A 25,116-nucleotide genomic window follows, 5' to 3' on the forward strand; every position below is an offset into this window, starting at 1 on the left:
GAGACACAGAGGCAGCCGGCTGAACGGCAGCTCTGTTATTCAGACTGTTGTATGATTTAAATACATTACATACATTTCTACAGTGCATTAGAACAATACATTTTGGGTCAGTCGGAGATGCAGCTGGGCCTGGCTGGGGCGCTGGGGTCTCACTGCTGCCCACCCTGTGCTTGTACAGCCAGTGCTGAGCCCCCTCCCCACAGAGACAAGGGAGCTGCTCTCCCCTCCCAGGCTCAAGCAGCAGAGCCCCAACCCACTTTTATTTCCCCCCACCCCACCCCCCAAACATGGGCTAACAGGGCAGCGAGACCCAACACCGGCTTCTCCCAGCAGCAGGAGAAGGCGCAGCTCAAGGCAAGCAAATGCAGGCAGCAGTCCCGGTACCGTTTTATACAACACAAGCTCAGCAGCTTCTGGGGAGAGAGGGGCTCACTGCCTCACCCACCCACAGCAGGCCTGTGAGATTGTCAGCACCAGAGCAGCCAGGAGCCCATGCTGGCCCTCCCCGTGCTCCCATCACACCTCCCACCCACACAGCAGAAGAGCCCCTCCGGCCCTTCCCCTGCCCCGTCAGCCCCCTGCCCCTCGAGGGGGCCCTAGGCACAGACAAGGCTGGCACCATCCTGGCTGCACAGCAGCCAGGGAGCTTGCTGGGGAGCAGGGGCAAAAGCCAAGCAAGAGCAGCCATGGAGACCTGGGAGGAGGGTTGGACTAGGGCAGCAGAGGGGGAGGCCACTTGCACCCGCCCTCAGCCTTCTCCAGCTGGCAGGGGGGGCTCCACTACACTACAGCTCCTCCCAGAACCACCCGCTCTTCACAAGGACAAGCCAGCACCTCTTTCCCCCTAGTGTCTAAATGCACCCCAAGCCAGCCCTGTGAGTTGTCCCTCACCTGTCCCCTCCTCGAGCCCCCAGCCAGAGAACAGCCGTTCATTGCGGTCCCCACTGCACCAGCAGGCAGCAGGAACTCCCCCTGAGGAAAGCAGCGTGCACGGGGTTGGGGCAGAGGAGGGACAGTGGAGGAATACAGCACACCCTCAGGGAAAGGGAGGGGTATAACCCACTACAGGCCTTCCCAACCCAGCAGCCAGCATGGTGGGGAAGAAAAGGGCCAGTGGCTGGTGTAAAGGGCTGGACGGATCCTGGCCCGGGCAGCCTGCTCATCCCAGCCCCAAGCAGGGGTGCTCAGAACCGCATGCAGGCCAAGAAAAGGAGGCAGAGGCAGGGTCCCAAGCCATGCCACGGCTCCCGTGGATTCCCACACCTCCCCCTGGGCTCTGCCCCAGGCAGGGCACCGAGCTCCGACAGAGCTAGGGAGGGACCGTGCCCAACCTGCCCGGCTCCTGCAGTTCAGCTGCAGGTTCCTCCAGCCACGCCTGCTCCCTCTACCCAGAAGGTTGAGGCCCTGCCACAGGAGCCAGCAGCAGCCCGGCTCCTCTCGCAGTGCTAGTCCGAGGCGGCCAAGCCCTGCCCACAGTTCCCACAGCTACCACCATGAGAAGAAAGGCTTCCGGCTCTGGAAGCTCTGCGTGTAGGACTCGCTGGAGGTGCGCTGGTGGGAACGCGCCGTTTCCACAATCACAGGTGGCATCTGAACCAGGTGCAGGGGGCTCTTCCCATCTTTTAGTGCCTGAGTCAGGTTCAAGATCTGTATAGAACAACGGAGCAATGCCTGAGCCACCCCGCCAGAGCGACAGGGAGCATCCACCCCACCACCCCTCCTGCCATACAGACCGGACGAGGCTCCTTGCCTCACCCATCTGCCTTCCCTACACACAGCTTACCTGGCCTCTCATGACAGCAATCTGCTTGTGAAACTGTCCCCTGTCAAAGCCAGGGTCTTTCTGCAAAACAGAGAGTAGAGAACATGGTAGGATCCACCCACTGCCCCACACCATACAAGAGATGCCTATTCCCCAAGCAAGCCTCTCTCCTCCTGTCCAATGAGTTTCCTTCTTCTCCCCAACACTGAATCTTCAGCTCCTGGCAGAGGGATAACCCTGTATACCTCAGCCCAGAAACACTGTCAGGAGCTTGGTCACCTTTCTGTCCCCTGCAGCCTTGACAAGGGAGGTCCCCAACACCATCCCCGCTTTTCTTTCTCCCAAGCCATCCTCACCCACTCCCTCTCACCTTGAAGAGCTCATACAGATCTTCCTCTAGGTCTTTGACAAAGTTGGGGTCTGAGATCTTGGGAAGAATCAGGTCCTTGATCTCCTGTGAAAAGGGGATTTTGGCCTGGGGCAACCATGCCCAGTAGAACGGATCTGTGTGAGGAAGCAGGAGACATTAGAGCTGGGGAAGACAAAGGATGGTTCCACACGCCCCTGGGTGCCAGATCACCTGTGTCTAGGACGCAGGGTCCAGCACCCACTTCCTACAGCCTGTGCTGAGGCAGAGCTGCCCACGAACCCAGAAGGTCTGCAGAGGAACAGCCGTAGCCCTCTCCTCTCCAGCCCTTGAGTAGGATACCCAAGTGTGGAGTTGCATGGCTCACCAGGGTGCCCTGGCACAGCTGAGGAACTCACATGCTCTCCAGGAGTCTGGGTGTTTCAAGGGAAAGGCCAAACCGTTGTCTATAGCAGCCAGCTTGATGATGGGCTCCTTCACTACCACCCAGTCACTGTCCTGGAAGGAAGCATAGCATGTCACAAGGAGGTCCCTCCAGCAGGAACAGTCCCTCTCCCACCTTCTGCAGCCCCGCTGCCAGGATCTTTGCCCTGGCTACCACAGAGGCACAGCAGCCTCTCACCTGTAGTGTGGCCCCTTGGTGTCTGCTTCATGTGGGAGGAGGACAAAGCTTTCCTCGCCCCCAGGCCTCACCCCAAGGATGCACAGGTCCAGCAACACCAGTTTCCCCCATTAATGCCAGCTGCATCCTCAAAGTCCCACTAGTCCACAAACCAACAATGCAGACAGCAACAGAAGACCCAGGAGACAAGATCAGGCTTCCGCATGCTCAGAAAACCAAGCCAGCTGGGAAATCTCCAGCCTGCCTGGCAGGCGGGCAGCTTGCAGGAACGGAGTCCCCCATGGAGCCCCTGCCAGCGAAGAGCCGCTCACCCGCACACCCGCGCTGTCCAGGGGACAGTCATACTTGATGAGCCAGTTGTCATTGCCCCGATCTGCAGGGAGATAAAAGCAGCTGTGTCAGTGCCAGGGCCTGACTACATCACACTGGGCAGAAGATTACTCCTCCGACCCAGAAGTAAGACAGACCAGTTTTAGGCCCAAACTCTACCCCACAGCCCTCGAGCTTGCTGCAGACCTGGGAAGCTACATCAACCCCCACGCAGCCAACCCTGGAGTGAAAGGTCAGCCTGCAAGCCCCGGAGTGCTACCCCGAACCCTCCCAGCCTGGCAGGAACTCAGAAGCCCAGCATGAGATGGGATATAGGGGCATGGTCACGTGCTGCATCTCCAGATGTCCCTGGATCCTCGCAGCTGGCAAACTTTTACCCCAGCACCATCGTGAATCCAGATTTCCCAGAACGCAGGCCAGCAACCAGAGCATGGCCATGGTGCTGGGCAGCCACAGCAGTCACACTCTACTCACAGGCAGTTGCCACCTGGCAGCAACCAAGTGGTGCTAAGAGGAGTTTTGGGTGCCGGGAAGAGATGCCAAGCCCTTGCCCCCCTCCCATTTCTCCAGCTGGCAGGACGTGAAGAAGCAGACAGCGTCCCACACCAGGCAGCCAGCCCTACCTGTGTTCCTGATGATGTAGTCCAGCACCACCAGCCGCTCAAACTGCAGCAGCAGCTGCCGGTTGGTGTTCTCCGGGAGCGGCTCAGCTTCAAACCGACGCAGCCAGTAGTCAGCATCTTTGTAGCCTTCCACAAAGAGCTGGAAGGAGCCCACCTGAGGCAAGGAGAGACTGCGTTACAGGGGGCCGTGGAGGACGGAGAAGCAGCAACAGGCAGATGCGGAGGCCGGCAGCCCTACCTTGGGTGGCAGACCAATGCGGTTGAAGCGCTGGCCGACTTTCGGCACCTTCTCCAGGGCCAGCCTTTTTCCTCGGGACTTCACCCTGTCGATGGCACTGTAGTTAAAGGTCTCACTGGCCAGATACACCACCTAGGGGGACAGGAGAGCAGACGTCAGCAGAGGTACGTACCTGGCAATTGTCACAGGACTGGCTGATAAAACTGAGACACAGCATTTCCCACAGCTCTGCCCAGCACGAGGATCCTCACGGCTTGAGCAGCAGCAGTCCTAGTTCAGAGCTCTCAACACAACATCTCGGACATCAGCAATGCCACAAGACAAGGTGCAAGCAGAGCTGTGCAGAAGCACATGAAAGCCTCCCCAGGACGAGATCCCAGCAGCTATTCCCTCACCTTCGTGCGGGGAACAATGTTGAGTTCCAGTTTCTGGTCCACTAGGCTGGCACCCGCCTCCGACAGGTAGCCCTGGTTGAGGACGAGGCAGTCTCTCCCAAAGCAGCACGGGCAGCACAACTTCTGCAGCCACTTGGTCCACTTGGGGTTCAGCTGCCCGTATGGCTCCTCGTTCTTGGGCTTGAAGACGCCAATGATTTTCTGTAAGCCGGAGAGAGGTGGGCTGACACAAGGCAGCTGGCAGAGTTGGGACACTCTCCCCACAAGCCCACGTTGGGGACACTCAAGAACGGGCCCAGAACAGCCTCTCCCTGGGACAATAACCAACCCCTGGGACCAGGAAGACCATGCAGGCAGGGGCTGGGAGGAACCCTTCTTCCCCAGCCAGTGTTCCATCCCACAAGAGCAGGGTGCTGCCCAAAGACGTTCATACCCAAGCTCATGCACCTCAAAATGACCCTCTTTGTCCCAAAAGACACCAGTGATAATGCTGTCCCCTGGTAAACATTCTAGTCCCATCCCAGCGACCTTTGGATGGCTGGGGAGAGCTACTGGTCACTGCCACTCATTACGTCCACACAGGAGAGGGAGGAGGATAGCAATCCCTGCCCTGGTTCCAAAATCCGTTGAATGGAGCTGATCCCAAGCTGACTAGAGGAAATGGGGCCAGGACAGCGGAGCAGCTGGAGGACCCCCAAGGAGCCCATGGCTTTGTGCTGGGAGTCACAGCTAGGGATGGCAGAGGGTCTGGCTCTCTGGGTGGCTACCAGCTGGTACCAGCAGCACAACCCAACAGTGAGGACAGCAACACAGGTACCCCACTGTTGCAGAGGGCACAGAAGCCTTGCACTAGATGCTGCACTGCCACCAAGCCAGCGTTGCCAAGCCACGCAGCTGAGACAAAGGCTGGGGCAAGCAGCAAGGCCACCTACCCCTGCAGGCCAGGCATCCCTGAGGGGGCTGAGCAGCAGCTCTGGGCTGGCAGCCCCTGCTCTGGGGTGACTCAGCAGCACATGCTGGGGCACCAGCTCCAGTCTGAGTGGGTGGCACTTCCCCAAGCCTAGCTAATGCCACAATGTGGAAATCGGACATGCATCCCAGCACCTCAGTGGGAAACCCCAGTGCAATCCCAGTCTGCCAGGGGCCAGGAGCCAACCCAGGGCAGGCGGGATGGATTTGTCCATCAGGAAGAGGATAGGTTTGAGGGAACAGGAGCAGTTCAGCCATTCCCAGATAACACAGAGGAGCCACTTCTGCTGAGTGGGCAGGAAGGCAATGCCCTCATCAGCCCCACGACTGCCAACATGTCCTTGGATTTGAGCCTGCAAGAGGCTTGTCGGGAGCTCTGGCAGCATGGAGCCAATCCAGCAGAGCAAGGCCCAGCCAGGCAGGGATAGTGCAGAAGTGGAGGCCAGAGGCCTGGCAGCACAGCATCATCCCCTTCCAGACAGACTCGTGTTGGGAGCAGCACTGGCAAGGAAAACAGGTCTGCCTGGCACCAGAAGCAGGGCAGAGGGAGCCGGGTCAGTCCGGAGGCGCCGCCACCACTTGGGGTAACCGCACTGCCAGGGCAGCACATCCCGGCTGGGACAGCCCAGGCCCTGGCAGTCCAGAGGGAAGCAGACACAAGAAAGAAGTTTTTCCCCGATGAGCTCACCTCCTGCCCACAACAACAATGCACTGTGCTCACTCCTGTGCCAGCAATGAGAAGATTTTGGTGACCCTGGGCAGCAAGCCACAGAAACTAGACATACACTATATTTGCTGACGGCAGGGCAGGCCAAGGGAACCTGCCAGGTGACATGGCCAGGAGTACACAGACTTTGGCTCCTCGCACACATCCTCCACCAGCCCTCGCCGAGTTTGGGTCTCCTACAGCCAGGCAGCCTCTGCCCTGCCACCCCGCAAGGGCAGCTCATCCAGCCGCCCACCGCAGTGACACCACATCGCATATTGGGCAACAGGAGAGAGCACAACAGCAGCAGAAGGAAGTGTGTATTGCCCCACAGTCGACCATCTCAGCTGGGACCTCTGCCTTCCGCAACCCCCAGGAGCCATGCTCCACCTGGGGCAGGAAAAGTAGGGCACACCAGAGACCAGTGAGCCCATTCCTGCTTCACAGGACGCATCCCAGCACACACGCAGTACGGAAGTCATGGGAAGCAGCAACAGCTCAAGTAATTGCTCTGGGCGCTGCAGGTCACAAGACGAGCCGCCCTGTGCTGCACACTCACCCAGTCAGTGGCATGGAGATGGCTGCCACACAGCTGACCAGATCTATAGGGGACCAGCTACATGTTGAGGAGTTTTCCTCGATTATATCAACCATACAGCCACAGAGCAGATGTTTAACTCCAGTCTCACAGGCTGAAAATCAGCTCAGCTCTCAGAGTCGCAGCCCTAGGTCTGGAGTCACCACGGTCAGGAGATGCTGATGCACAGACCTGGGGGAGATGATGACCCTTCCCCTCCGGGCAGCAGAGAGCCACAGAATAGGCTGAAACAGCACTTGGACACAGCTGCCCCCTGCTCTCCCTGCTGGTCCCACTGCGCCTCTCCCCCGGGGAGCCCAGGGCGGCTCCTACCAGTCCCCCAGGGTCGGTCACCCCCTAGGGCTAGCATCCCCCAGTTTCCCCGGGACGGACACGCTGGGCCGGCTCACCCCCTGCGGGTCCTTGACGAAGTAGCTGCCGCTGGAGCCCTGCGAGATGCGCTCGGGGAAGATGCCGCGCTCGCTGGCCAGCTCGGCCCGCCGCACCACCTCGGCGAACTCGGGGTCCTCGGGGAAGTCGTTACGCTCCCGCTGCGCCGCCGCCGCCGCCTGGGCCTGGGCCTGCGCCGCTGCCTGGGCCTGCGCCTGGGCCTGCGCCGCCGCCGCCGCCGGGCCCCGCGCCCCGCGCTCCAGCAGCGGCTGCCGCTCGCGGTCGCGGCCGCCGGGGGAAGCGGGAGGGGAGGGTGGTGGCGGAGGGGGTGCGGCGGGAGGGAGGGTGCGCACGGCGCCGCCCGGCAGCCCGTAGTCGGGGGCCTGCGCCCGCTCCGGCGACACCAGCGGACTCGTCTCGTCCATCGCGCCCGCCCGGCCCCACCGCGCCGCGCCGCCCGCGCACGCCGCTTCCGCTCGCGTCACCGCGCCGCCACGCCCCATTGGCTGCTCCGCCCACGCCACGCCGCGCTCAGGCGTTGCAATGGGAACCGCGTCCGCCGGGTGAGGTGGGCCTGGAGGCCCCCCCCCCACTCCACGCCTCGCACCGCCGGCCTGTGGGGGGCTGCGGGGTGAAATCCGCCGGCCCCACGCCCCCGCCGTGTGCCCCACACAAAGATGGCCGCTCGGGAGCGGCGGCGGGCCCCGCTGCCCTTCGCAAAGATGGCGGCAGGGTGGGGGCGCTGCCCCGCTGCCGGCACGCCCGAGGAGGAGACCGTCTTGCCCCACACAAAGATGGCGGCTGGAGAGGGCGTGTCACACAGCTGGCCAATGAGCGGCCGCCTTGCTGGAGGTTGCTGTGGAGACAGCCAACGGCGGGCGGGGATGGACGCTGGTGGCGTGGCACCGCCCGGCGGGGCGGGGGACTGGCAGGGGAGGTGGCCGTGCCACCGCCCCTCGGCGGGACCCCCCTGGGGAGCGGTGCGGGCGGCCAGCGCCGAGCCAGGTGAGCGGGGGCCGCGGGTCCCGGCACCGCCCGCACCGCCCCTGGGCAGGCACCAGGCCTGCGGGCACCGCCACGGGTGCCCCGGTGAGGGGGCGTGCGTCCACCGCCCGTGGGTGCATGGACACGGCGGAGCGTGCACACATCAGTTGTGGGTGCATGGACACGGCGGGGTGTGTGTCCATCAGCCGTGGGTGCATGGGACCTGGTGGGGCGTGCCTGCATCAGCCATGGGTGCATGGACACAGCAGGGTGTGTGTGCATCAGCCATGGGTGCGTGGACCTGGCGGGGTGTGAATGCATCAGCCGTGGGTGCATGGACATGGTGGGGCCTGCCTGGATCAGCCAGGGGTGCATGGGCACGCCAGGGTGTGCATGTATCAGCCATGGGTGCGTGGACCTGGTGGGGTTTGCATGCATCAGCTGTGGGTGCACGGACACGGCTGGGCGTGCCTGCATCAGCCATGGGTGCGTGGACACAGTGGGATGTGCCAGCATCAGCCGTGGGTGCGATCACCACCTCCAGGCACACTACCCAGGCGGGGTGTGCATGTGTCCCCCGTGGGTGCGGGGCATGGGCAGGGTGTGCCTGCGTTGCCCAGGGGTGCGTGGCCCTGCTAGGTCATGTACCCCTCACCCCCATGTGTGGCTCCAGCCCGTGGGTGTGTGACCCAGGCAGGTCGTGAGCTCAGAGTCGAGGTGTGGGCATCACCCCTGCTTGCTGTGGGTGTTGTGTGTGCAGGGCTCCGGTGCGTTGGGGGAATATCCAGCTGCTGGGCAGGCTGCATTGCTCACAGGGCAAATGCCGCCTGTCCCCCGGATGAAGTCACAGGTCCAGGCACAGGCCATGCTGGTGGTGGGAGCCCTCCCCTGCAGTCCTACAGCAGCACCCTCTCCTCCTGGCACTGCCAGAGGTGTCCCCAGAGGCACTGGGCAGCCGGCAGGCTGGGGAGCTGGTGCTGAGCTCCTGGTCTCTGCTATCAGCAGAGAGCACTGTTCAGTCACTGATCAGCTTGGCTGGGGGCCATTTCTCCTCCGGACACAAAGACTTTGCAAGTTCCCTGCAGTGCTCCCAGGTGCCACATCTGCCCGGTTAGTGTGGCTCAGCACCCATCTCTCCAGGGGTGTGCAGCCCGGTGTGACCAGGGATAACCCCTTTGGAAAAGGGGAGCCCCTTCCCATCACAGGCACCGCCTGAGCCACCAGAGAGGCAGCGCCTAGCCTGCCTGCAGGGGCAGCTCCATACCAGTGCCTTCCCCTGGTGCTGGGGAGAGCTGTGCTATGCAGCAGCGGCTCTGGGGGTATGCAGGGCTCTGGGGGCTGCTTGCTGTCGGCAGGCAGGTTTGCAAACCCTCGGTAGCTGAACAAGGCCCTAGAGCCCCAGGGTCCTCTCTCTGCTCCCCCTCTTAAGAGGAGTGGTCGCTCCATCCTTGGGGGGTGAGCTGGGTCTGCTCATCCTCCCTGCTGCAACTCGAAACCCCACAAGCTCTCTGCTGCCTCCCCTGAAGAGCTGGCACTGAGCACAACTCAGCAAGTGTCTCCTGTCCAAATACCTGTTTCTTCCCAGGGCTGCCCCAGCACAGCCAGGTTGGCCCCTGGCCTGAGCCTGCTGTGGTGCAGGACCCCCTTGGGTCCTGCTGGGAAGCCATGCTGGAGGCAGCCAGGTCCAGCTGGGCTCCTCTTTCTGCCGCTCGCTCACATTTCATGGGGCTGTGACCCCGTGGGCTCACGTCACCCCAAGCCCTGCAGTGGGGCAGGCAGCAACCCGAACCTGGTGGCTGGAGTTTCAGAGGCAGGGCAGGGCGGCTGGGGGTCACCTCCTCATCAGCTGTCTGCCCCAGCAGAGCCATCCCCTAGGCAGACACGTGTCTCCCCATGAGCCGAGGGGATGCAGGGCCTCTGGGTGAGCCGGGCTCTTACACCCACCCAGCAGCCGCCCTCTGCGCCTCTCCCTGCCAGCTCTTGTCCTGCGTTGCCGGAGGCTGTCGCCATGACCCTCACCAAAGGCTCCTTCACCTACTCCAACGGGGAGGAGTACCGCGGCGAGTGGAAGGAAGGTGAGACGGGGCAGGAGGGGATGGTGCAACCTCTGCCAGGGTCTGAGCAGCTCCCATGTCCCTGCCCAGCATCACACCAGGGCAGTCCCTGTCTCCGTCCATCCAGCACTGCCCGTTTTCTGTCCTCTCTTAGGTCGCAGGCACGGCATCGGGCAGCTGACATTTGCTGACGGCACTGCTTACGTGGGACACTTCGAGAATGGTCTCTTTCACGGCTGTGGTGTGCTCACCTTCTCCGATGGCTCCAGGTGAGCGTGGCACCCCAGTGTACACCCCCCTGGGCATCCCTGCTTGCCGCAGGGAGCTGCTGCCTCAGGAGCTGCTCCCTGGCAGGTACGAGGGGGAGTTTGTGCAGGGCAAGTTCAACGGCGTCGGCGTCTTCACCCGCTGTGACAACATGACCTTTGAGGGCGAGTTCAAAGGCGGGCGCGTGTATGGTTTTGGTGAGTGCCTGGCAGAACGGTCTGGCAGCCGCAGCCCTGCGCGGTCCCAGCTCAGCATGGCCCTATCCAGCGTCTCCTGCTCCATCCCTCCAGCCCCAGCCCCGGTGGGTGCTGCTCCTTGTCCCACCACTCCCGACCCTTCCCTCCCCAGGTCTCCTGACCTTCCCGGACGGCTCCCATGGGGTGCCCCGCAACGAGGGCTTCTTCGAGAACAACAAACTGCTGCGGCGGGAGAAGTGCCCGGCCATCATCCAGAGGGCCCAGGGCGCCTCCAAGTCTGCCCACAACCTGATGGCGTGACGGTGCCCCGCATCCCCCTCCTGCTGCGGTGGGGACCCCCACACCAGGCACTGGCTGGCCCCGCTTCCCCGGAGCAGGGATGTGGCACTGCTGTGTGGCCCCCCTGCCCTCTGCCTGCTGGCCACCCAGCCTTGGCGGGGCCGGGGGTCCGCAGCAAGCCCCCTTGCTGAACCCCTGCCAGTGGGGGGGGATGGGGCCCCCCTCTCTCCACCTAAGTGCCCCAGGGTGGCTGTGGTGCCTTCTCTCTCTGGCTGTAGCCCTAGCACCCACTGGAGCAGCCGGGACCCAGCCCTTCTCCCCTCTCAGGAAGGCTGCGGATCACCGGGGCTGCCAGCTGGCCGCAGGGGACAGAGTGGGGGTGTAGGGGCTGGGGCTGGGCCCCTATCCCACTGCCAGGGTGCCTTGGTCATGGGCTGTTGGCTGGACCACGCACCCACAGAGGGGCAGCTCCTGGCCCGCTTTGCTACCCTGGTCCTGAGGCAGGGTGGGCACCCCAGGCACCCCGTGGCCTGTGCCCTCAGCTCTGGGTGACCGACCATCCCCCAGCGTGCCCTGGGCAGGGTGACATGGTGCCCCCAAAGGACCCAGCTTGCTCTCAGGGCCAGCTGAGGGTCTGTATCCCCCTCATCCCTGTGCCAATTCTGCCCACCCATTGCCTTGGGGACATGTGCAGCAGCATCCTCACCAAGGGGGACAGAGGGACGCCCTGCCTGGCCCGTGTCTGCTGCACACTGGGGGTGGGCAGGAGCGATGACGAGCAAGGAGCAGGGTCAGCCAGAGCCCAGGATGAGGGGCATGAGCAGGGCTGCATGGGCTGCAGGGGGCCTGGGGAGGGCAGGCGGGGATAGGGGCATGGCGAGGCGGCAGGGGGCACACAGCTCCCAGTCTTGTCCCCCGCACGCATCCTTCATCTCCCTGCTTTGTGCTCACCCCCCGGTGCGGCCTGGCTGGCCACGGCGCGGGGGTCCCGGCAGCCCTCGCAGCCCGGTGGTGGGCTGGAGGGGCCGTGCCCTCCCTGCCGGTCTCTGCCCGCACCGGTCCTGTGCCTTGCCGTGACCCTGCCTTGTGCTGCCGCCTGCACGGGCCTCAGCTGAGTAAACCACGTTGCCAAACTCCCAGGGCCGTGTCCTTTTTGCCAGGAGCAGGGACCGGGCGAGGGGCTGCTTGCGCGGGCAGGACTGCAGACACACAGGGGATGCAGCAGGTTTATTCTCAGCTCATGGAGCAAGGATCCATTCCTTCACATCGGGGCTGGCAGGATCCCAAGGGCTGGCGGGGATGCAAGGGTGGCCAGGGCGTGCTGGGCGTCCCCCCTGCCCGCTCTGCGCAGGGCAGCCCTGTCCAGCAGGAAGGAGTGAGATGGGTGGCTTTCTCCTGGCCACATCCCAGTGTCCCCACCATGTCCCCAGCTCCCTGTGCCTTCCCAGTGCGGATGCCTCACAACCAGCCGTTGGCGCTGAAGGTGCCCCTCAGCTCCTCAACCTGGGGGGGACTCAGCGGGGCCAGGGGTGCGCGGCAGGGACCCCCGTAGTAGCCGAACCACTCCATGGCCTTCTTCAGCCCCGGGATCCCAAACCGGCGGGTGACCTGCGAGAAGGAGGGCATGGGGGGGCTTGCTGGCTCCCGTGGGACGGGGTGGCATGCTCTGTGGGCTCCTGCATTGGCCCCATGTGGGGCTGCAGGGCTGGGCAGGGTGCGGGGTGGCTGCAGACCCCCGTGAAGAGCCCACCATGGGGTGAGGGCACAGAGCATGGCCATGGGCTCTTTGTGGCAGGGATGTGCCACTCTGCAGTGCAGTGGGTGCCCTGGGGAGGAGCAGCTCTTCCCCACATCACTGCCTATAAATAGCTGGGGGTCAGGCGGGTGCCTGCTGCCAGTGGACACACTGTTCCTGGCACGGCAAAGCTGGCATTTCCCACCCCACTGCCTCCAGCCTGGCTCGGCTCGCCAGCCGGGCGCTGTGCCGTTCTGTCCCCCCTGGACCACTGCTCCACCCCCCGCAGCCCCAGGGACCTCCATCCTTTGCTGCGCCCCCCCCAAGCTCTGCCATGGCCCAGCACCCCAACCCCTCAGCATCCCTCTCACCGCCACGTTGGGCTCGATGAGCCGGTGCTGCAGGTCACGGGCCTCCTGCCAGTGGCCCCCACGGCACAGGCGGTCCAGCTGGCACAGCGGGGCCCCCAGGACGTTGGCGAGGGCGCAGACACCCCCAGAGGCACCTGGAGACAGCGGGGCACGTTGGCAGCCAGCTCGGCACACTGTGTCCAGCCAGCACCTCCCAGACATCACTGCCTCTCATCTGCCTCCCCCTGCCCGGCTGCCAGTGTCCCCCAGCGCAGCACTGGGCCACACAGGGACTGCAACACCTACCCAGGGCGTAGCTTGCCAGCAAGAAGCCGGCCGATCCCGCCAGCACCTGGAAATCCTCCTGCCGCGTCTTGTGGACCATCAGCCCCATGCGGGTGACCTGGGGAGAGAGATGCTGTGCCCCAGGGTGGGCATCACCCCATCCCCCCCATGGGTCTCATGCGGCATCCCTGGGGCCTGGGGAAGGGCTGCAGGTGCCAGCTCCTCTGTTCCCAGCTTGGGGCCAGGTTTGGTGGCAGCCAGCCCCAGGAAAGCCTTGCCCAACTCACATCCCCACCGCTGTCCTTGATCCCAATGATGTTGGGGTGCTGAGCCAGGGTGAGGACAGCCTCCAGGGGCAGGTCCAGGCCGGTGTTGGCAGGGACACTGTAGAGCACCACAGGGATGGGGGATGCGTCGGCGACCTGTGTGACACCGGTCAGAGCTCAGCAGCTGGGGTGGGTTGGAGATGTGCGAGATGTGCTCCCCATCCCGCTGCCGCAGCCAGGGCTGCCGGTGGGCACCAGGCATGGCTCACCTGTGTGTAGTGCTGGACCAGGGCAGCGCTGGTCATGGCCCCCCGGTAGTAGCAGGGTGTCACGACCAGCGCCACGTCAGCCCCCGCCTCTGCCATGCTGACCGTCAGCTCGATGGTGGCCTGGGTGGCTGGGGAGGAGGCAGAAGCATGAGGGAAGCCCCAGGTGGGACACATGCCCCCCATGCTGCCCGCGCAGGCACTCACATTCGCAGCCCGAGCCGGCCAGCAGCAGGCGGTCCCTGGGCAGCGACCGGCGCACGCAGTTCAACACCTCCAGCCGCTCGCGGGGTGCCAGGTAGGGGTACTCCCCGTTGGAGCCCAGCACCACCATCCCTGAAACACAAGCGTGGGGTGGGCAGTGCCTGGGCACAGGAGCAGTGTGCCCATGGGGTGGCCGTCCCTGCCCTCTCTGCACCCCACTTTTGAGTGGGCACCAAGCACTCAGAGCAGGCTAATGCCCATGTCCAGTAGCCCCCTTGGGCCAGGAGGCTCCCACAGGTGCCCTGCAAATCCCTGGGCACCCTGACAAAGGGTACATGTTGGTATGTGTCCCCCAGATCGCAGCGCCCACCCTCACTGCCCTGAGCACCAGCGGTGCCATCCCAGACCCAGGCACCCTCTTGCATGCCATGCATGCCCCCCGTGGGCTGAGCACACCGCCTGTGCACCTCCATCCCCAGAAACCACACCCCACAGCACTGCCAGCGAGGGATTTAATGGTGCCCGCAGCCAGGCTGCGCCACCCTGTCCCTGTCTGGGACACACAGACCCCTTCCTTGGGACCCTGCCAGCGCCAGGGGTACAGATGGGCCAGCTCCAGCCCAGTGCTGCCGGGCTCTGCTGCGGCATCCAGGGCTCCAGGGTGCCAGGAGTGTTGGGTGTCCCCATCATCCTCCCTCCCTTCCTTGCCCCTGGGAACCCAGACAGGGCTCTGCAGGCTACAGTGTGCCCTCTCCTGTCCCTGTCCCTGCAGCCAGGCAAGCACACCTATGGGGCAGAGAGTATGTTCAAGCCTGTAGCTATGCGTGGAGGATATTTGCAAGGGAGTGTGCGTGCAAGCACACACTGGAGTGTGGTGGGGGTGTGCAAGGACACACGCGTGTGCCTGGGCATTTGCCCTGTGAAGAGCCCCAGGTGTGGCACCAGAGAGGCTGAGCACCCTTGGGAAGCCAGCAGGCTGCCTGCCCACTGCCACACAGCCCCAGTGGTGGGCAGGGGTCTGGCAGGAGCCTGCATAGAGAGGGGCAGCAGGCAGCACTTACCTCGGAAGGGGATGCTGGCATAGCGGCGCAGGTTCCCCTCCAGCTGGGCATAGTCCACCTCTTGCGTGGGTGAGAAGGGGGTGGCGAGGGGTGGGAAGATGCCCCCGAGGTTGAGCGAGTGCCCTGGTCCCGAGGGGGTGCTGAGCCCCCGGTGCTGCCGGGGGGCCGCCCGGCACAGAGCCGCCAGGGTGAGCCGGAGGGGTGAGGCGAGGAGGGTGCTGAGCACCACCATGGTGGCCGGGTGCTGCTGCCGAGGGGCTGTTAATGTTTGATGAGGCACGTGAGGGACTGCGACCCGGCTGGGCGGACGATGTGGGGGGTGGTACTGGGTGAGCTTGGGGTGCTCTCTCCCCTCCAGGAACTGGCCACAGGGGCTCAGCACTCCTCTGGGTGAGCCCTGGCCGCCCCAGCTGTGCTTTCCCTTCTGCTTGCCAGCCCTGGCAGACGTCCCTCTGCCACTCACAAGGCCGGGCTGCAGGGTGAGGGAGGGACCAGGAGTCCCAGGGCTATGGGCAGGGTTCACCTGCTCTGGGTGTTGGTGTAGGGTCTCCTGTAAACGGGCGAGCGGGAGCATTTCTGAGGAGGGAGCAATGAGCGCTGCGCTCAGCAGAAGGGGCCACCGTGTCCCCCCAGGGATGGCTCCAGCAGGAAAGGCAGGAGAACAAGCAGCCATCCAGGCCCGCAGAGTGGCTGCCCAGCAGGGGTACGACTGCTGCTCTCCGGTGCAACCCCAGCCTCCAGCACAGCATGGACCTGGGCTGAGCTGCCCTAGGTGTAGTTTTCCTCCCTGAGCTTGCACAGGTGGGACTTTGAAGCACTGCGAGCAACCAGGGCACCCCTCAGTGAGGAGTCTTGCCCTTCAACCACTCATGTCCCGGACCCATGGTGTCACTGACACTCGCATCCCTGTGCTAGGAGGCAGGGAATGTCTGTGCTGCTGGCTAACTCATCTCCCCCAGCACCATCGCAGGCTACCCAGCCCCGCAGCCCCCTGGAGCCAAACACTGCTCTTTGATAGCTTTTATTGACATGGAAAAGTCTCGGCTGGATCCCACTCCTTGGAGCCGAGTCCAGTCCCTGGTCCCCGCCTGGCACCATCATGCAGGGACCTCCATCTCCCTCTGCGGCTGCTCCTTGGTCTCCAGTGCCTGGCGCGTGTCCACCTGCCACTGCTGCACCAGGTCCGTCGGGGTCTTGCCAGCCTGCAAGAGCAGGCAGAGAGGGGCTGGGACCGGGGTGGTGTGACATGATGGGGCAGCAAACGGCCCCTGTGCTGGCCCCGCCATTCACCTGGTTCTTGGCCATCATGTCGGCCCCATGCAGGATCAACATTTTGATGATCTTATAGCGGCTGAGCCGTGTGGCGTCATGCAGCGCCGTGTCGCCTTCCTGCGAGAGACACAGCCTGGCTGGGAACAGGGAACCCCTACCTGTCCCCAGCACCACTCCCCAGCTGGGAAGCCCACCTTCCCATGGGGACAAGAGGAACAGTGCCCACCCCAGCCCTGGCTGCAACTGCTGGCACCCCAGGGCAGGGACATGACCCGCTGCGGGTGCTGGAAACCCCCAGAGGAATCAGCCAGGGGAGGGGCGATCGGTGTTGCCCTCCCAGTGCTGTCTGCGTGGCCGTGGCACTCACCCTGTCTGGGGAGTTGATGTCCACCCCACAGTGGATGAGGTGCTCCACGATGTCAGGGTGCCCGGTCCGGGTTGCCACATGGAGGGGGGTGCTGAGCAGCTTTGAGGGAGAGGAGATGGACACCAGAGGGAATCAGCACTCACCCCTGCTAACCCAACGCAGGGCCAGCCCTGGCTCCCCAGGGCATTCCTGTGCCCCTGGCACAGCCCTGTGTCCCTAGGCTCTGCCCTGCACACCTTGTCCTTCAGGTTGAGGTCTGCTCCACGGTCCTGCAGCAGCTTGACAGCATCCAGGTGCCCTCCCCGGCAGGCCCAGTGCACGGCGGTGCAGTCCAGCTGTGTGCACAAAGCCGCGTCACTGCAGGGGACACCCCCACCCCACGTCCATTCCCCATCCCAACTGGTGCCTGTGCCCAGTCTGAGCCGGCAAAGCCCTGCCGGCGGCCACCTCAGCAGTGGGGACAGCACTGCTTCGCTGCAGGAACCCCAACACTGCTGTTGCTCCAGCTCTGCCATGCCCAGAGGCTCAGGCTGGCATGGAGCTGGGGGCAGGATCTGGCCTCACCCGGTCCCTGAAGTCGACAGTGGCCCCACTGTCCAGCAGCTTCTGCAGGATGTCCACGTGTCCCTCCAGCGAGGAGCGGTGCAGGGCCGTGCGGTGGAACTGGGGGATGAGGCGCCTTGTTGGTGGCCGGATCCATTCCCCCTTCCCAGCCTGGCTGTATCCTGTCCCGTGAGGGCCATCCAACACCAGCGGGCAGAGGCAGGTGGGGGACAGCACACAGCCGTGGGGGACTCTACCTCATCACATGTGTCGGGGGGGCCACCATCCGCCAGAAACTTCTCGATGATGTGCATCTTGCCCTGGACGGCGGCTCGCAGGAAAGTCTCTGGCTCCACAGGACCCTCCTGGTGGTGGGACAGGCTCAGGGCTGGGGCATCGCAGGGGTGCAGGAGAGGGGACGACACAGGGGTCCCCTGCCCTGCTTCTCCAGGGACCTCCCCAGCTGGTAGGGTGACCCAGGGTCTGGCCCGTGGGGGCTCCAGCCTCTGTCCCAGCAGCCCCCCTCCTGCACCCCAGGACCCCCTGACATACAATCTCCAGAGGCTCAGGTGGTGCGGGGGGCTCGGGGGTGGCTGCCCGTTCCTCCCGGCGCTGCCGGCGCTGCTTGCGGAGCTCAATGAGGCGCTGGATGCTCCCCACATCAATGATCTCCCGCCGCAGGTCCACCGAGCTCTTCCGCACCCGCTCCTGGCCCTGCGGGGGACATGCAGCACTCCATTTGCCTTCTCTGTGCCCAGCCAACCCCCCCGGCCCCCCTGCACCCCGACCCCCCCTCACCTTGACAGCCTCAAGACCCCGATTCCTGGGACCACGGTGTTTCTCCTCCTCCAGCTCAGGCGTGCTCATCCGCTCCACGGCCAGCGGCTCCCGTGCGCCATCCCCTTTCAGTCGCTGCATGGGCACGGCGGGGCTGCATCGTCCCAGCTGGGCACAGAGCAGCCCCACCACCTCTGTCCCCAGCCCACTGGTAGAGGTGGCTCTGGGGACAGCTCACAGCTCACTGCTGAGGTCTGCGAGATGCCCAACAGCCCTTGGGCTTGCACTTGCCCACCTGCCCTATTTGGCAAGCTGGGCACCTGCCTGCTGCTCAGCTCTGCCTCGGGCAAGAGCTCATGGGTTGGGAACCTGATGCCCCTGAGAGCCCTTGGCCACTTAGCTGCATCCCCCAGGATAGCAGGGTTGGTGCCAGCATCCTCACATCTGAGTCCCTAAGGATGGACACAGTGCCAGGGAGGTCCCCACTGCAGCCCGGGCAGGTCGCCCTGCTCTACAGACCCACCTTCTCCTCTTCCTCCTCCTCTGCCAGCTTTTGCTCGATGAGCTCCTTGGCCCGTTGTACATCCAGCTCCATGTCTGCCCCGCAGTGCACAGCCCCGTGCAGGATGCAGCCTCTCCTCCCCACCACACTGTCAGGGAGCACCCAGCCCTGGCTCCCGGCGCTGCCGACGGCTCTGCTGGCCGTGGGGCTTTATGCTGCCGGCCCCTCCGTCCGGCAGCCCAAGGGCACCAACAGCTGTGGCTGCTCCACATGACTGGGGCAGCTTTGCCATGAGCTCACCCTCCTGCTTTCTGGTGGCCCTGGCTCATCTCCACTGCCCTGCACCCTCTTAAAGAGACCCATGGCTCCCCCCCAGGCTTGCCCAGGACCCCTGTGTTCGGCACGGGGAGCTGGAATGCCCACAGCAGCCAGTCCAGAGAGGCCTGATGGAGTGGGGACGCAGTATGGGGTCAGCCCATGGGTCCTGTGCCACCCACCCTGGGTGGCTGGGATGCTCTCCACGGCTCCCGTCACCCCATCCCCGTGCGATCAGATGCTGCAACACCCACTAGCATCACCCGTGGCTCCCTGACACCTGGGTGGTGGGGGGGTTGTGTTGCTGCCCACCACGAAGGGAGGCGATGGGGCCCCCCAAACCTCTCAGCCAGCAGCAGATAGCACGTGATGCCAGGAGCCGTGGCCCCTCCACGACACTTTGGAGGATGACCTCAGGTGTGGAGCATCCCCAGCAGCCCTGCCAGGGTTCCACTGGCTGCCTGGCCTCCCCCGCCGCACACAGGCAGCCTGCCTGGCCTCACGAGGGGCCGGAGGGCAGAGACAGCAGCTATTCCCGGCAGCAGGACATCGTTCAGCCCCCCTGGGCTTTGCTCTCCCCCTTTGTAAGATGAGGCCGGTACTTCCCTGTGCCGGGACAGTTAATGCGCTGGGCACCGGCTGCCGGCACAGGACCTGGGGGGAGGACAGATGGTGACACGTCACTGTCACCCTCCCGGACAGTTCCCAGCAATACCCTTGGGTGCCCTGTCCCACTGGTGCCACAGCCTCCATCTGTGGAAAGGCGCTGTTTTCACCCAGACAGGCAATGGCAGCTGCAAAGGTGGTCTTGGGACCATCCCTCTACGTAGACTGTCCTGTCTGGCCCCAGGTCAGGCACAGGCTGAAACCTCCAGAGGGGAGCACTGGGAAAGGCAGGCGGTGGCCCCACGCCAGCGAGCAGGCAGGATTGCAATGGGATGATGCCAGCAGCGCTGGGGAAGGGTCCAGGCAGGGAAAGAGCCGGGGATGGGGGGATAGGGTCAGGGTGACACCAGACTCTCCCCGGCCACCCTGTGCTCATCCTGACATGGGAGCAGATGTAGGACAGGCACAGGGACCTCCCGTGGCTGCGGGTGACAGCCCCCCCAGCCTGCCTCAGGGACAGAGGAAGGATGAAAAGGCTTTATTGATAAATACAGACTATGTACAGAGGGGAGACATCTCCACCCAGCCCAGCACCCCGGGGCCTCCTGGCCAGGGGGAGCCGGAGCCCAGCGGGTCATGGCCTCTCCCCGCAGGCACAGCCTGGCAGCGGGGCCCCAGCTGTGCCAACCCCCCCCAGGGACATTTGGTCTCAAACCTCCTGCAGCAAACACAGCGCCTGCCTGTGCCCCCAGCCGAGAAGGGCCACCGCACCAGCACAGCCCCACAAAGCCTTTTCTGCGGGGTCACCCAGGTGGGGGGCAGCCTGGGGGGGAGCAGGGGCTGCCCCTACTCTGGCAGAGCTGGGACACAGCTTGGTGCATCCCCAGAGGTGCCACTGCCCCCAGCCCCCTGCCCTCTCCCCGCAACCAGTGTGGGGGGGCTCAGTTCCTTGGTGGCAGGGGCTGGTTGACGATCACTTGCACGACAAAATCCTTCTGGATCTTGGTCTCCTGCAGCCGCGTGCGGTCAGTGAGCAGCTTGCCTGAGAAGAACCAGCGCTGCCAGGCCAGGTCGATGCCCTCCTGTGCCTGCAGCTGCTTCTTCAGCTGCCCAATGGTGTCGCCCATGCTGGCGCTGAGCCGCAGGTCCTTGCCGGTGGAGAGCCGCACCTTGAGGGCGAACTCCCGCCGGGCATTGGGCAGGGGCTCGGCCGGCTCCGCTGCCTCCTCCTCACTCCGCTCCAGGATCAGGTTGACGGGAGGTGCCAGGCAGTAGACGGGCAGCTGGTACCGGTTGCCCAGCTCATCGTAGCACTCCGTCAGGGACCCTGGGGATGGCAGGGTGAGATGCTGTGGGTGGGCATCCCCATGGACCGCCCAAATGGGGACAGGGACACCCGCAGGCAATGAGGCAGTGCCTGCCTTGCCGTCCTTGGCTGGGCTGAGCTGTGTGGATGGCAGCTGGGAACCCCTCTCCCCTCCAACCTGGGGCCCCCATGTGCCCAGATATGGGGCACTCAGCACCCACCCCACCTGCACCCCCAGTGCCGTCTCTCACCGTGGGGCAGGGTGATGCTGGCTCCATCAAGGATGGCCTGGGCCAGGCTGTGGTCGTTGGCCTCCACGGCATAGGCAGCTGCCTTCAGGGCATCCCAGATCTCCTTGCGGCCCTCAAAGGCAGGCGCCGTGTCCCAAAACTCATCCCGCTTGCTGCGTAGCTGCCCGTCCGTCATGGGGTAGTCGCTCTTCCACTTGGGACGCTCCTTCTTCAGGGGCTCATTGCGGCCTGGGGAGGGGGAAGATGCTCAGCCGAGGGATGGGGCTCCCCCTTGTGCCCCAAGCCCCCCATCTCCCCATCCCCATGGGCTCCTGGGGACCCCTCGCACCATGTGCAGCCGTGTCCGAGGGACCACCCTGCCCAGCACAGGACAGTCCCCAACACAGCCAGGGGGGGACTCAGCTAAAGCTAGCCCTGCCCAAGGTCCTACTGGCCCCATAGCAGCTGCCCTCCCAAGTGGCATCCCTTGCCTCCAAGAGGGACACAGGCTCTTGCCCCCATGGTAAGGGGACCAGCCCCTGCCCCACGGGGTGGCCGCAGGGCCTCGGGGCCCTTTGAGGCAGAGCAGTATTTATAGCTTGGGGAATTAGCCAGGAAATAAGCTGGTGAGTCGGAGTGGGAAGGGGATTACAGGAGCTGAGCCACAGCCTTGGCAGGGCAGGGAGCAGGACTTCTCCATCCTCTCTGCCCACCCCAACGTGGCAGGGACCAGCTGCGGACAAGATGGCAGGCACACAGCATCCATGGCATCAGGGGGGCAGAGGGCACCACCAGGGTGGGGGGCCGAACTGAGCAGGCTCTCCATGAAACAGCTCTCAGCTGCGTCCCCAGGTCCCCCCAGCAGCCAGCACTGCCCAGAGCACAGCGGCAGGGGTCTTGGCCACACCCCACACCAGCCCCGTGTCACCCTGCCCTCCCCACACCAGGCTGCAGCCCCGTGGGAACAGCCCCATCCTGTCAGCCCCACGGCTGGGCAGGAAGCGTGGGGCAGGAAGGAGCTGTTGTCACTCCCAGCTGAGCAGGGGACAATGAGCGACAACAGCTCCTTCCTGCCACCCCTCTCCTGGGGGCAGCCGGCCGGCACCCTTCCTGCGGGGACGGGACATGGGGGATGCAGAGCCCCAGCCGGGCAGGAAGGACGCCTGTGCCCGCACAGGGACCTGCCAGGCAAGGCGATGCCACACACCCCAGCCGCTGGGGACAGCCACCACCGCCAGCTACGGGCTGAGCCACGTTCCCCAGGTAGCTTTTCCTGGGCAAGTGTGTGGTGACATGAGGCACTACATAACCTTTATTTTGTACCAGCCCTGTCCCACCCTGTCCCAAACCACTGGAGCCAGCACAGCACCTGCTTTCCCAGCAAGCACCCATCCCAGAGCTGGATACAACACATGGCACCCACCCCAGGGGTCCCCGTGGGGCACAAGAGCTCAGCATCAGCTGGATGCTGAGCATCCCTGATGGACAGCATCCTGCCCGCATCCCCGGAGGAGCGAGGGCAGCCGGTCGCGGCCAGCACTGCCGATTCAGCAGTCACGGTGCCGGGCAGGAGGGATTTGCAGCACCGCAGGACAGAGCAAGGTCGGAGGCGGCACCTGCCCCAGGAGGGCGGCAGAGCAGTGGTCACGGCCAGCCTGAAGGACACAGCTGGGACCACATCTTCACACTGCTGTGGCCACCAGGCCGGGGCATGCATCCTAGCAGCCGAGACAGTCATACACGGCGGGACTGCCAGCTTCGCTGGCGGCAAAGGGAAGAGGCCGACCCAGGGGAGGCAGCAGGATCGGAGCCGCAGGGCTCGGCCACAGCAGGGAGCGGGGACAGGCTGCGGCTGCCCGTGCAGGCAGGCGTGCCCAGCAGCCTTGCCCAGGTAGGCAGGAACTTAAGCCTTGTCTATTTATTGCTGCCGCCCAGCCAGGCCCTGCAGCCTCTAATCACCTCCTGCCGCTCTCTCTTCCTGGCCCCTTGTGCAACTCTCCACAGCAGCATCACCGGACAGGTCCGGCCACTCACTGCACCCAGACTCGAGCCAACAGGATCCGCTGGCAGCCTGCCTGCCTCCTGCCCTGTGCCTGCAGCACCCTGCCTGCGGCTCAGACCCCCCTCCGCGGTGCCCCAGAGCGGGGACCCCCAGGCAGGAGGCTGTGCCCCAGGGGATATTCTGCCCCGGCCAGAGCCTCGGGCAGCCCCAGCCGGCAGGTCCTGGAGGTCAGCTTGGACCCAGAGGAGATGCCAGCCAGATGGCACATGGCACTGCTTCCAGTGGTGCCAGCTGGTCCCCTCCTGGCCCAGGCAGGGCTGGGATGCTGCGTGCCACCAGCATCCCCTGCTCCTCCTGCTGCTGCAGGTTGGCCACCTCAGGGAAAATGCTGCAGGGAGCCCTGGCAGGACCCCTCTGGAGCAAGCCCCAGCCAGGGCAGGAGGGCTCCTTGGCAGGGCCCTGCAGCAGCCGAGGTGAGCAGTCAGAGCACCCTCCCCACCGACGGCAGGTCCTCGCGTGCTGGGACCTGCCGGCCCGGGGCTGTGTCCCCGCACTGCGAGCGAGGGCAGCTGCAGCCTTGCTTCATCCTCCACCACCTGCCGAGCAGCTCCCGTGGGCTGGTGGCACCACACAAGCGAGGACAGGAGCCAGTCTGAGCACCCCGGCACTGGGGACGGCATCGCTCCCCCAGGAAGGGATATGCTGCAAGAAAGCTGCAGCTGCTGCAGACACAGGGGCACCAGGAAGGGACCATGGCCCATCCCAGGAGAGCCCGGCAGGGAGCGAGTAGCAGCAATGGAGACGCAGGCTCTGTGGACAGCTGTTGCCTGGCACAGGAGAGGAGTACACGGATCCAGATCTTGGGATCTGACCCCCGCAGCCACAGCAGCCCTGAGGTACAAAGCAACGGCTGGAGACCCCAGGATGTGGTGGCATCTGCACCCCTGGGTGCCAAACCATGCTGGGACAGGGGACTGGGGGGCTGCCGGCTCCACGGGGGGGGCCATCACCCCAATCCGAGCCAGCAGCCATGGCACCCCACACATATTGCCAGAGCAGCGGGCACCATCTCACGGGAAAATCTTCCTCCCTCCCTCCCTCCCGCATGTCAGCTGCGGGCGAGGGCCGGGGCGCCCCGTTCCCGGGCACATGCTTCCTGCTCCTCCTCTCCTGCCGCCTACCACCGTTTTGCCATAAACACGGTAATTACCGGCTGCGATTGCACCGGCCGGGGAGGCGGGCAAGAGGAAGGCAGGCGTGATTCACCCCGCCGGCCCACGTCCCCTCCGCCGGCAGGTAGCCGTGCCCATCCCCGTGGCCTCCGGGACCCTCCGGGGCAGCATCCCGGGGAGGCGCTTCACGGCACCCGGATATTCGGCTCCAGGTAACCCCGGGGAGCAGCGGGGCTGCTCCAGCCGCCCCCTCCAGACCGGTGTAGTCCCTCCTGCCCGGTCCCCGGCACCTCTCGAAGCCCCAGGGAAGCGGGGCCGGGGTTGTGCCCGTCGGCAGCGCCCCGGTGTACGGGGCAGGCAGGGGGACACCAAGCACAAACCGGGGCCACCCCCCACCCTGCAGCCCCCCCATCCCCGGGAGAAGCCGGGGACCGGCGGGACCGGGCAGGACGCTCCGTGCCCCCCGGCCCTGACCCTGCAAACCCCCCGGGGCGCCGCGGTGCCTGCCCGCTGCCGGACCGAAACCCCCGGTGCCCGGGGAACCCCACGGGCACAGAACGGCTACCGGGGGTGTGTACGGGACAGACCCCACCCCCGCGCCCACGTTTCCCCCCCGTCCACCATCCCCATGGGGGCACGGAACTTCCCCCCCGCCCCGGTGCCAGCGATCCCGGGGGCGCCCAGGCAGGACGGCCCCGGCCCCGCTCACCTGCTCGTTTGCGGGTGTTCCCGGCGGCGGGCCGTTCCCGGCGCTGCCGCCCCACGCAGCCGCCCATGGCGGGGCTTAACGGCAGCGACGGCGCTCGGCATGGGGCCGGGCCGGCTCCGCGCTGCGCCCGACCGCGGGGGCCCGGCGCCGTGCAGCCGCCCCGCCCGGCACTGAGCGCCGGGGCCGCCCCGCCGCCGGGAGACACCCCGCGTCGCCACAGACCCCGCCCCCCCAGGTGCGCATGTGACCGCCCGTACCGGCACCGCCACCGGCGGCGCCGCCCACGTGCCTGCGCGCCCGCCTGCCCCGCCGTTTTTGTCCCCTCCGCCCCGCCGTACCGCGCCGGCCACGCCCCCTGGCGGCCCCCTCACACACGCAGAGAGACTGG

General features: G+C 65.2%; 5 protein-coding genes across 6 annotated transcripts; 1 reads left to right on the top strand and 4 right to left on the bottom strand.

Moving 5' to 3' along the window:
* Positions 1-31: 31 nt before the first annotated feature.
* PI4K2A (phosphatidylinositol 4-kinase type 2 alpha) lies at positions 32-7,404 on the bottom strand. The gene is made up of 9 exons (XM_054206489.1): positions 7,000-7,404; positions 4,338-4,538; positions 3,943-4,074; positions 3,705-3,858; positions 3,063-3,124; positions 2,528-2,627; positions 2,133-2,266; positions 1,784-1,843; positions 32-1,647 (listed from the first exon to the last, which is right to left on the bottom strand). The coding sequence occupies exons 1-9, from the start codon at positions 7,402-7,404 to the stop codon at positions 1,486-1,488; spliced, it is 1,410 nt and encodes a 469-aa protein (XP_054062464.1). The 3' UTR covers positions 32-1,485.
* A 447-nt stretch (positions 7,405-7,851) lies between these two features.
* On the top strand, positions 7,852-11,893 carry MORN4 (MORN repeat containing 4). Of its 2 annotated transcripts, none has more exons than XM_054207113.1 (5): positions 7,852-7,984; positions 9,941-10,038; positions 10,172-10,286; positions 10,372-10,481; positions 10,633-11,893. In XM_054207113.1, exons 2-5 carry the CDS (start codon positions 9,972-9,974, stop codon positions 10,779-10,781), a joined length of 441 nt encoding a protein of 146 aa, XP_054063088.1. In that variant the 5' UTR covers positions 7,852-7,984; positions 9,941-9,971; the 3' UTR covers positions 10,782-11,893. The 2 variants fall into 2 exon arrangements, with proteins under 2 accessions (XP_054063088.1, XP_054063087.1); XM_054207112.1 differs by lacking the exon at positions 7,852-7,984 and adding an exon at positions 8,966-9,073.
* A 66-nt stretch (positions 11,894-11,959) lies between these two features.
* Positions 11,960-15,277, bottom strand: HOGA1 (4-hydroxy-2-oxoglutarate aldolase 1). Its single transcript, XM_054207111.1, has 7 exons — positions 14,928-15,277; positions 13,870-13,998; positions 13,666-13,793; positions 13,418-13,552; positions 13,152-13,248; positions 12,867-13,000; positions 11,960-12,368 (listed from the first exon to the last, which is right to left on the bottom strand). Exons 1-7 carry the CDS (start codon positions 15,157-15,159, stop codon positions 12,219-12,221), a joined length of 1,005 nt encoding a protein of 334 aa, XP_054063086.1. The 5' UTR covers positions 15,160-15,277; the 3' UTR covers positions 11,960-12,218.
* Positions 15,278-15,912: 635 nt separating this feature from the next.
* ANKRD2 (ankyrin repeat domain 2) lies at positions 15,913-19,668 on the bottom strand. Its single transcript, XM_054206732.1, has 9 exons — positions 18,410-19,668; positions 17,908-18,021; positions 17,662-17,823; positions 17,367-17,474; positions 17,131-17,229; positions 16,803-16,901; positions 16,567-16,665; positions 16,218-16,316; positions 15,913-16,129 (listed from the first exon to the last, which is right to left on the bottom strand). The coding sequence occupies exons 1-9, from the start codon at positions 18,479-18,481 to the stop codon at positions 16,025-16,027; spliced, it is 957 nt and encodes a 318-aa protein (XP_054062707.1). The 5' UTR covers positions 18,482-19,668; the 3' UTR covers positions 15,913-16,024.
* Positions 19,669-19,831: 163 nt separating this feature from the next.
* On the bottom strand, positions 19,832-24,890 carry UBTD1 (ubiquitin domain containing 1). Its single transcript, XM_054206733.1, has 3 exons — positions 24,729-24,890; positions 20,867-21,094; positions 19,832-20,636 (listed from the first exon to the last, which is right to left on the bottom strand). The coding sequence occupies exons 1-3, from the start codon at positions 24,793-24,795 to the stop codon at positions 20,251-20,253; spliced, it is 681 nt and encodes a 226-aa protein (XP_054062708.1). The 5' UTR covers positions 24,796-24,890; the 3' UTR covers positions 19,832-20,250.
* Between the last annotated feature and the right edge of the window lie 226 nt (positions 24,891-25,116).

This window comes from Rissa tridactyla, chromosome 6 (genome assembly GCF_028500815.1).
Source record: "Rissa tridactyla isolate bRisTri1 chromosome 6, bRisTri1.patW.cur.20221130, whole genome shotgun sequence".
NCBI lineage: Eukaryota > Metazoa > Chordata > Aves > Charadriiformes > Laridae > Rissa > Rissa tridactyla.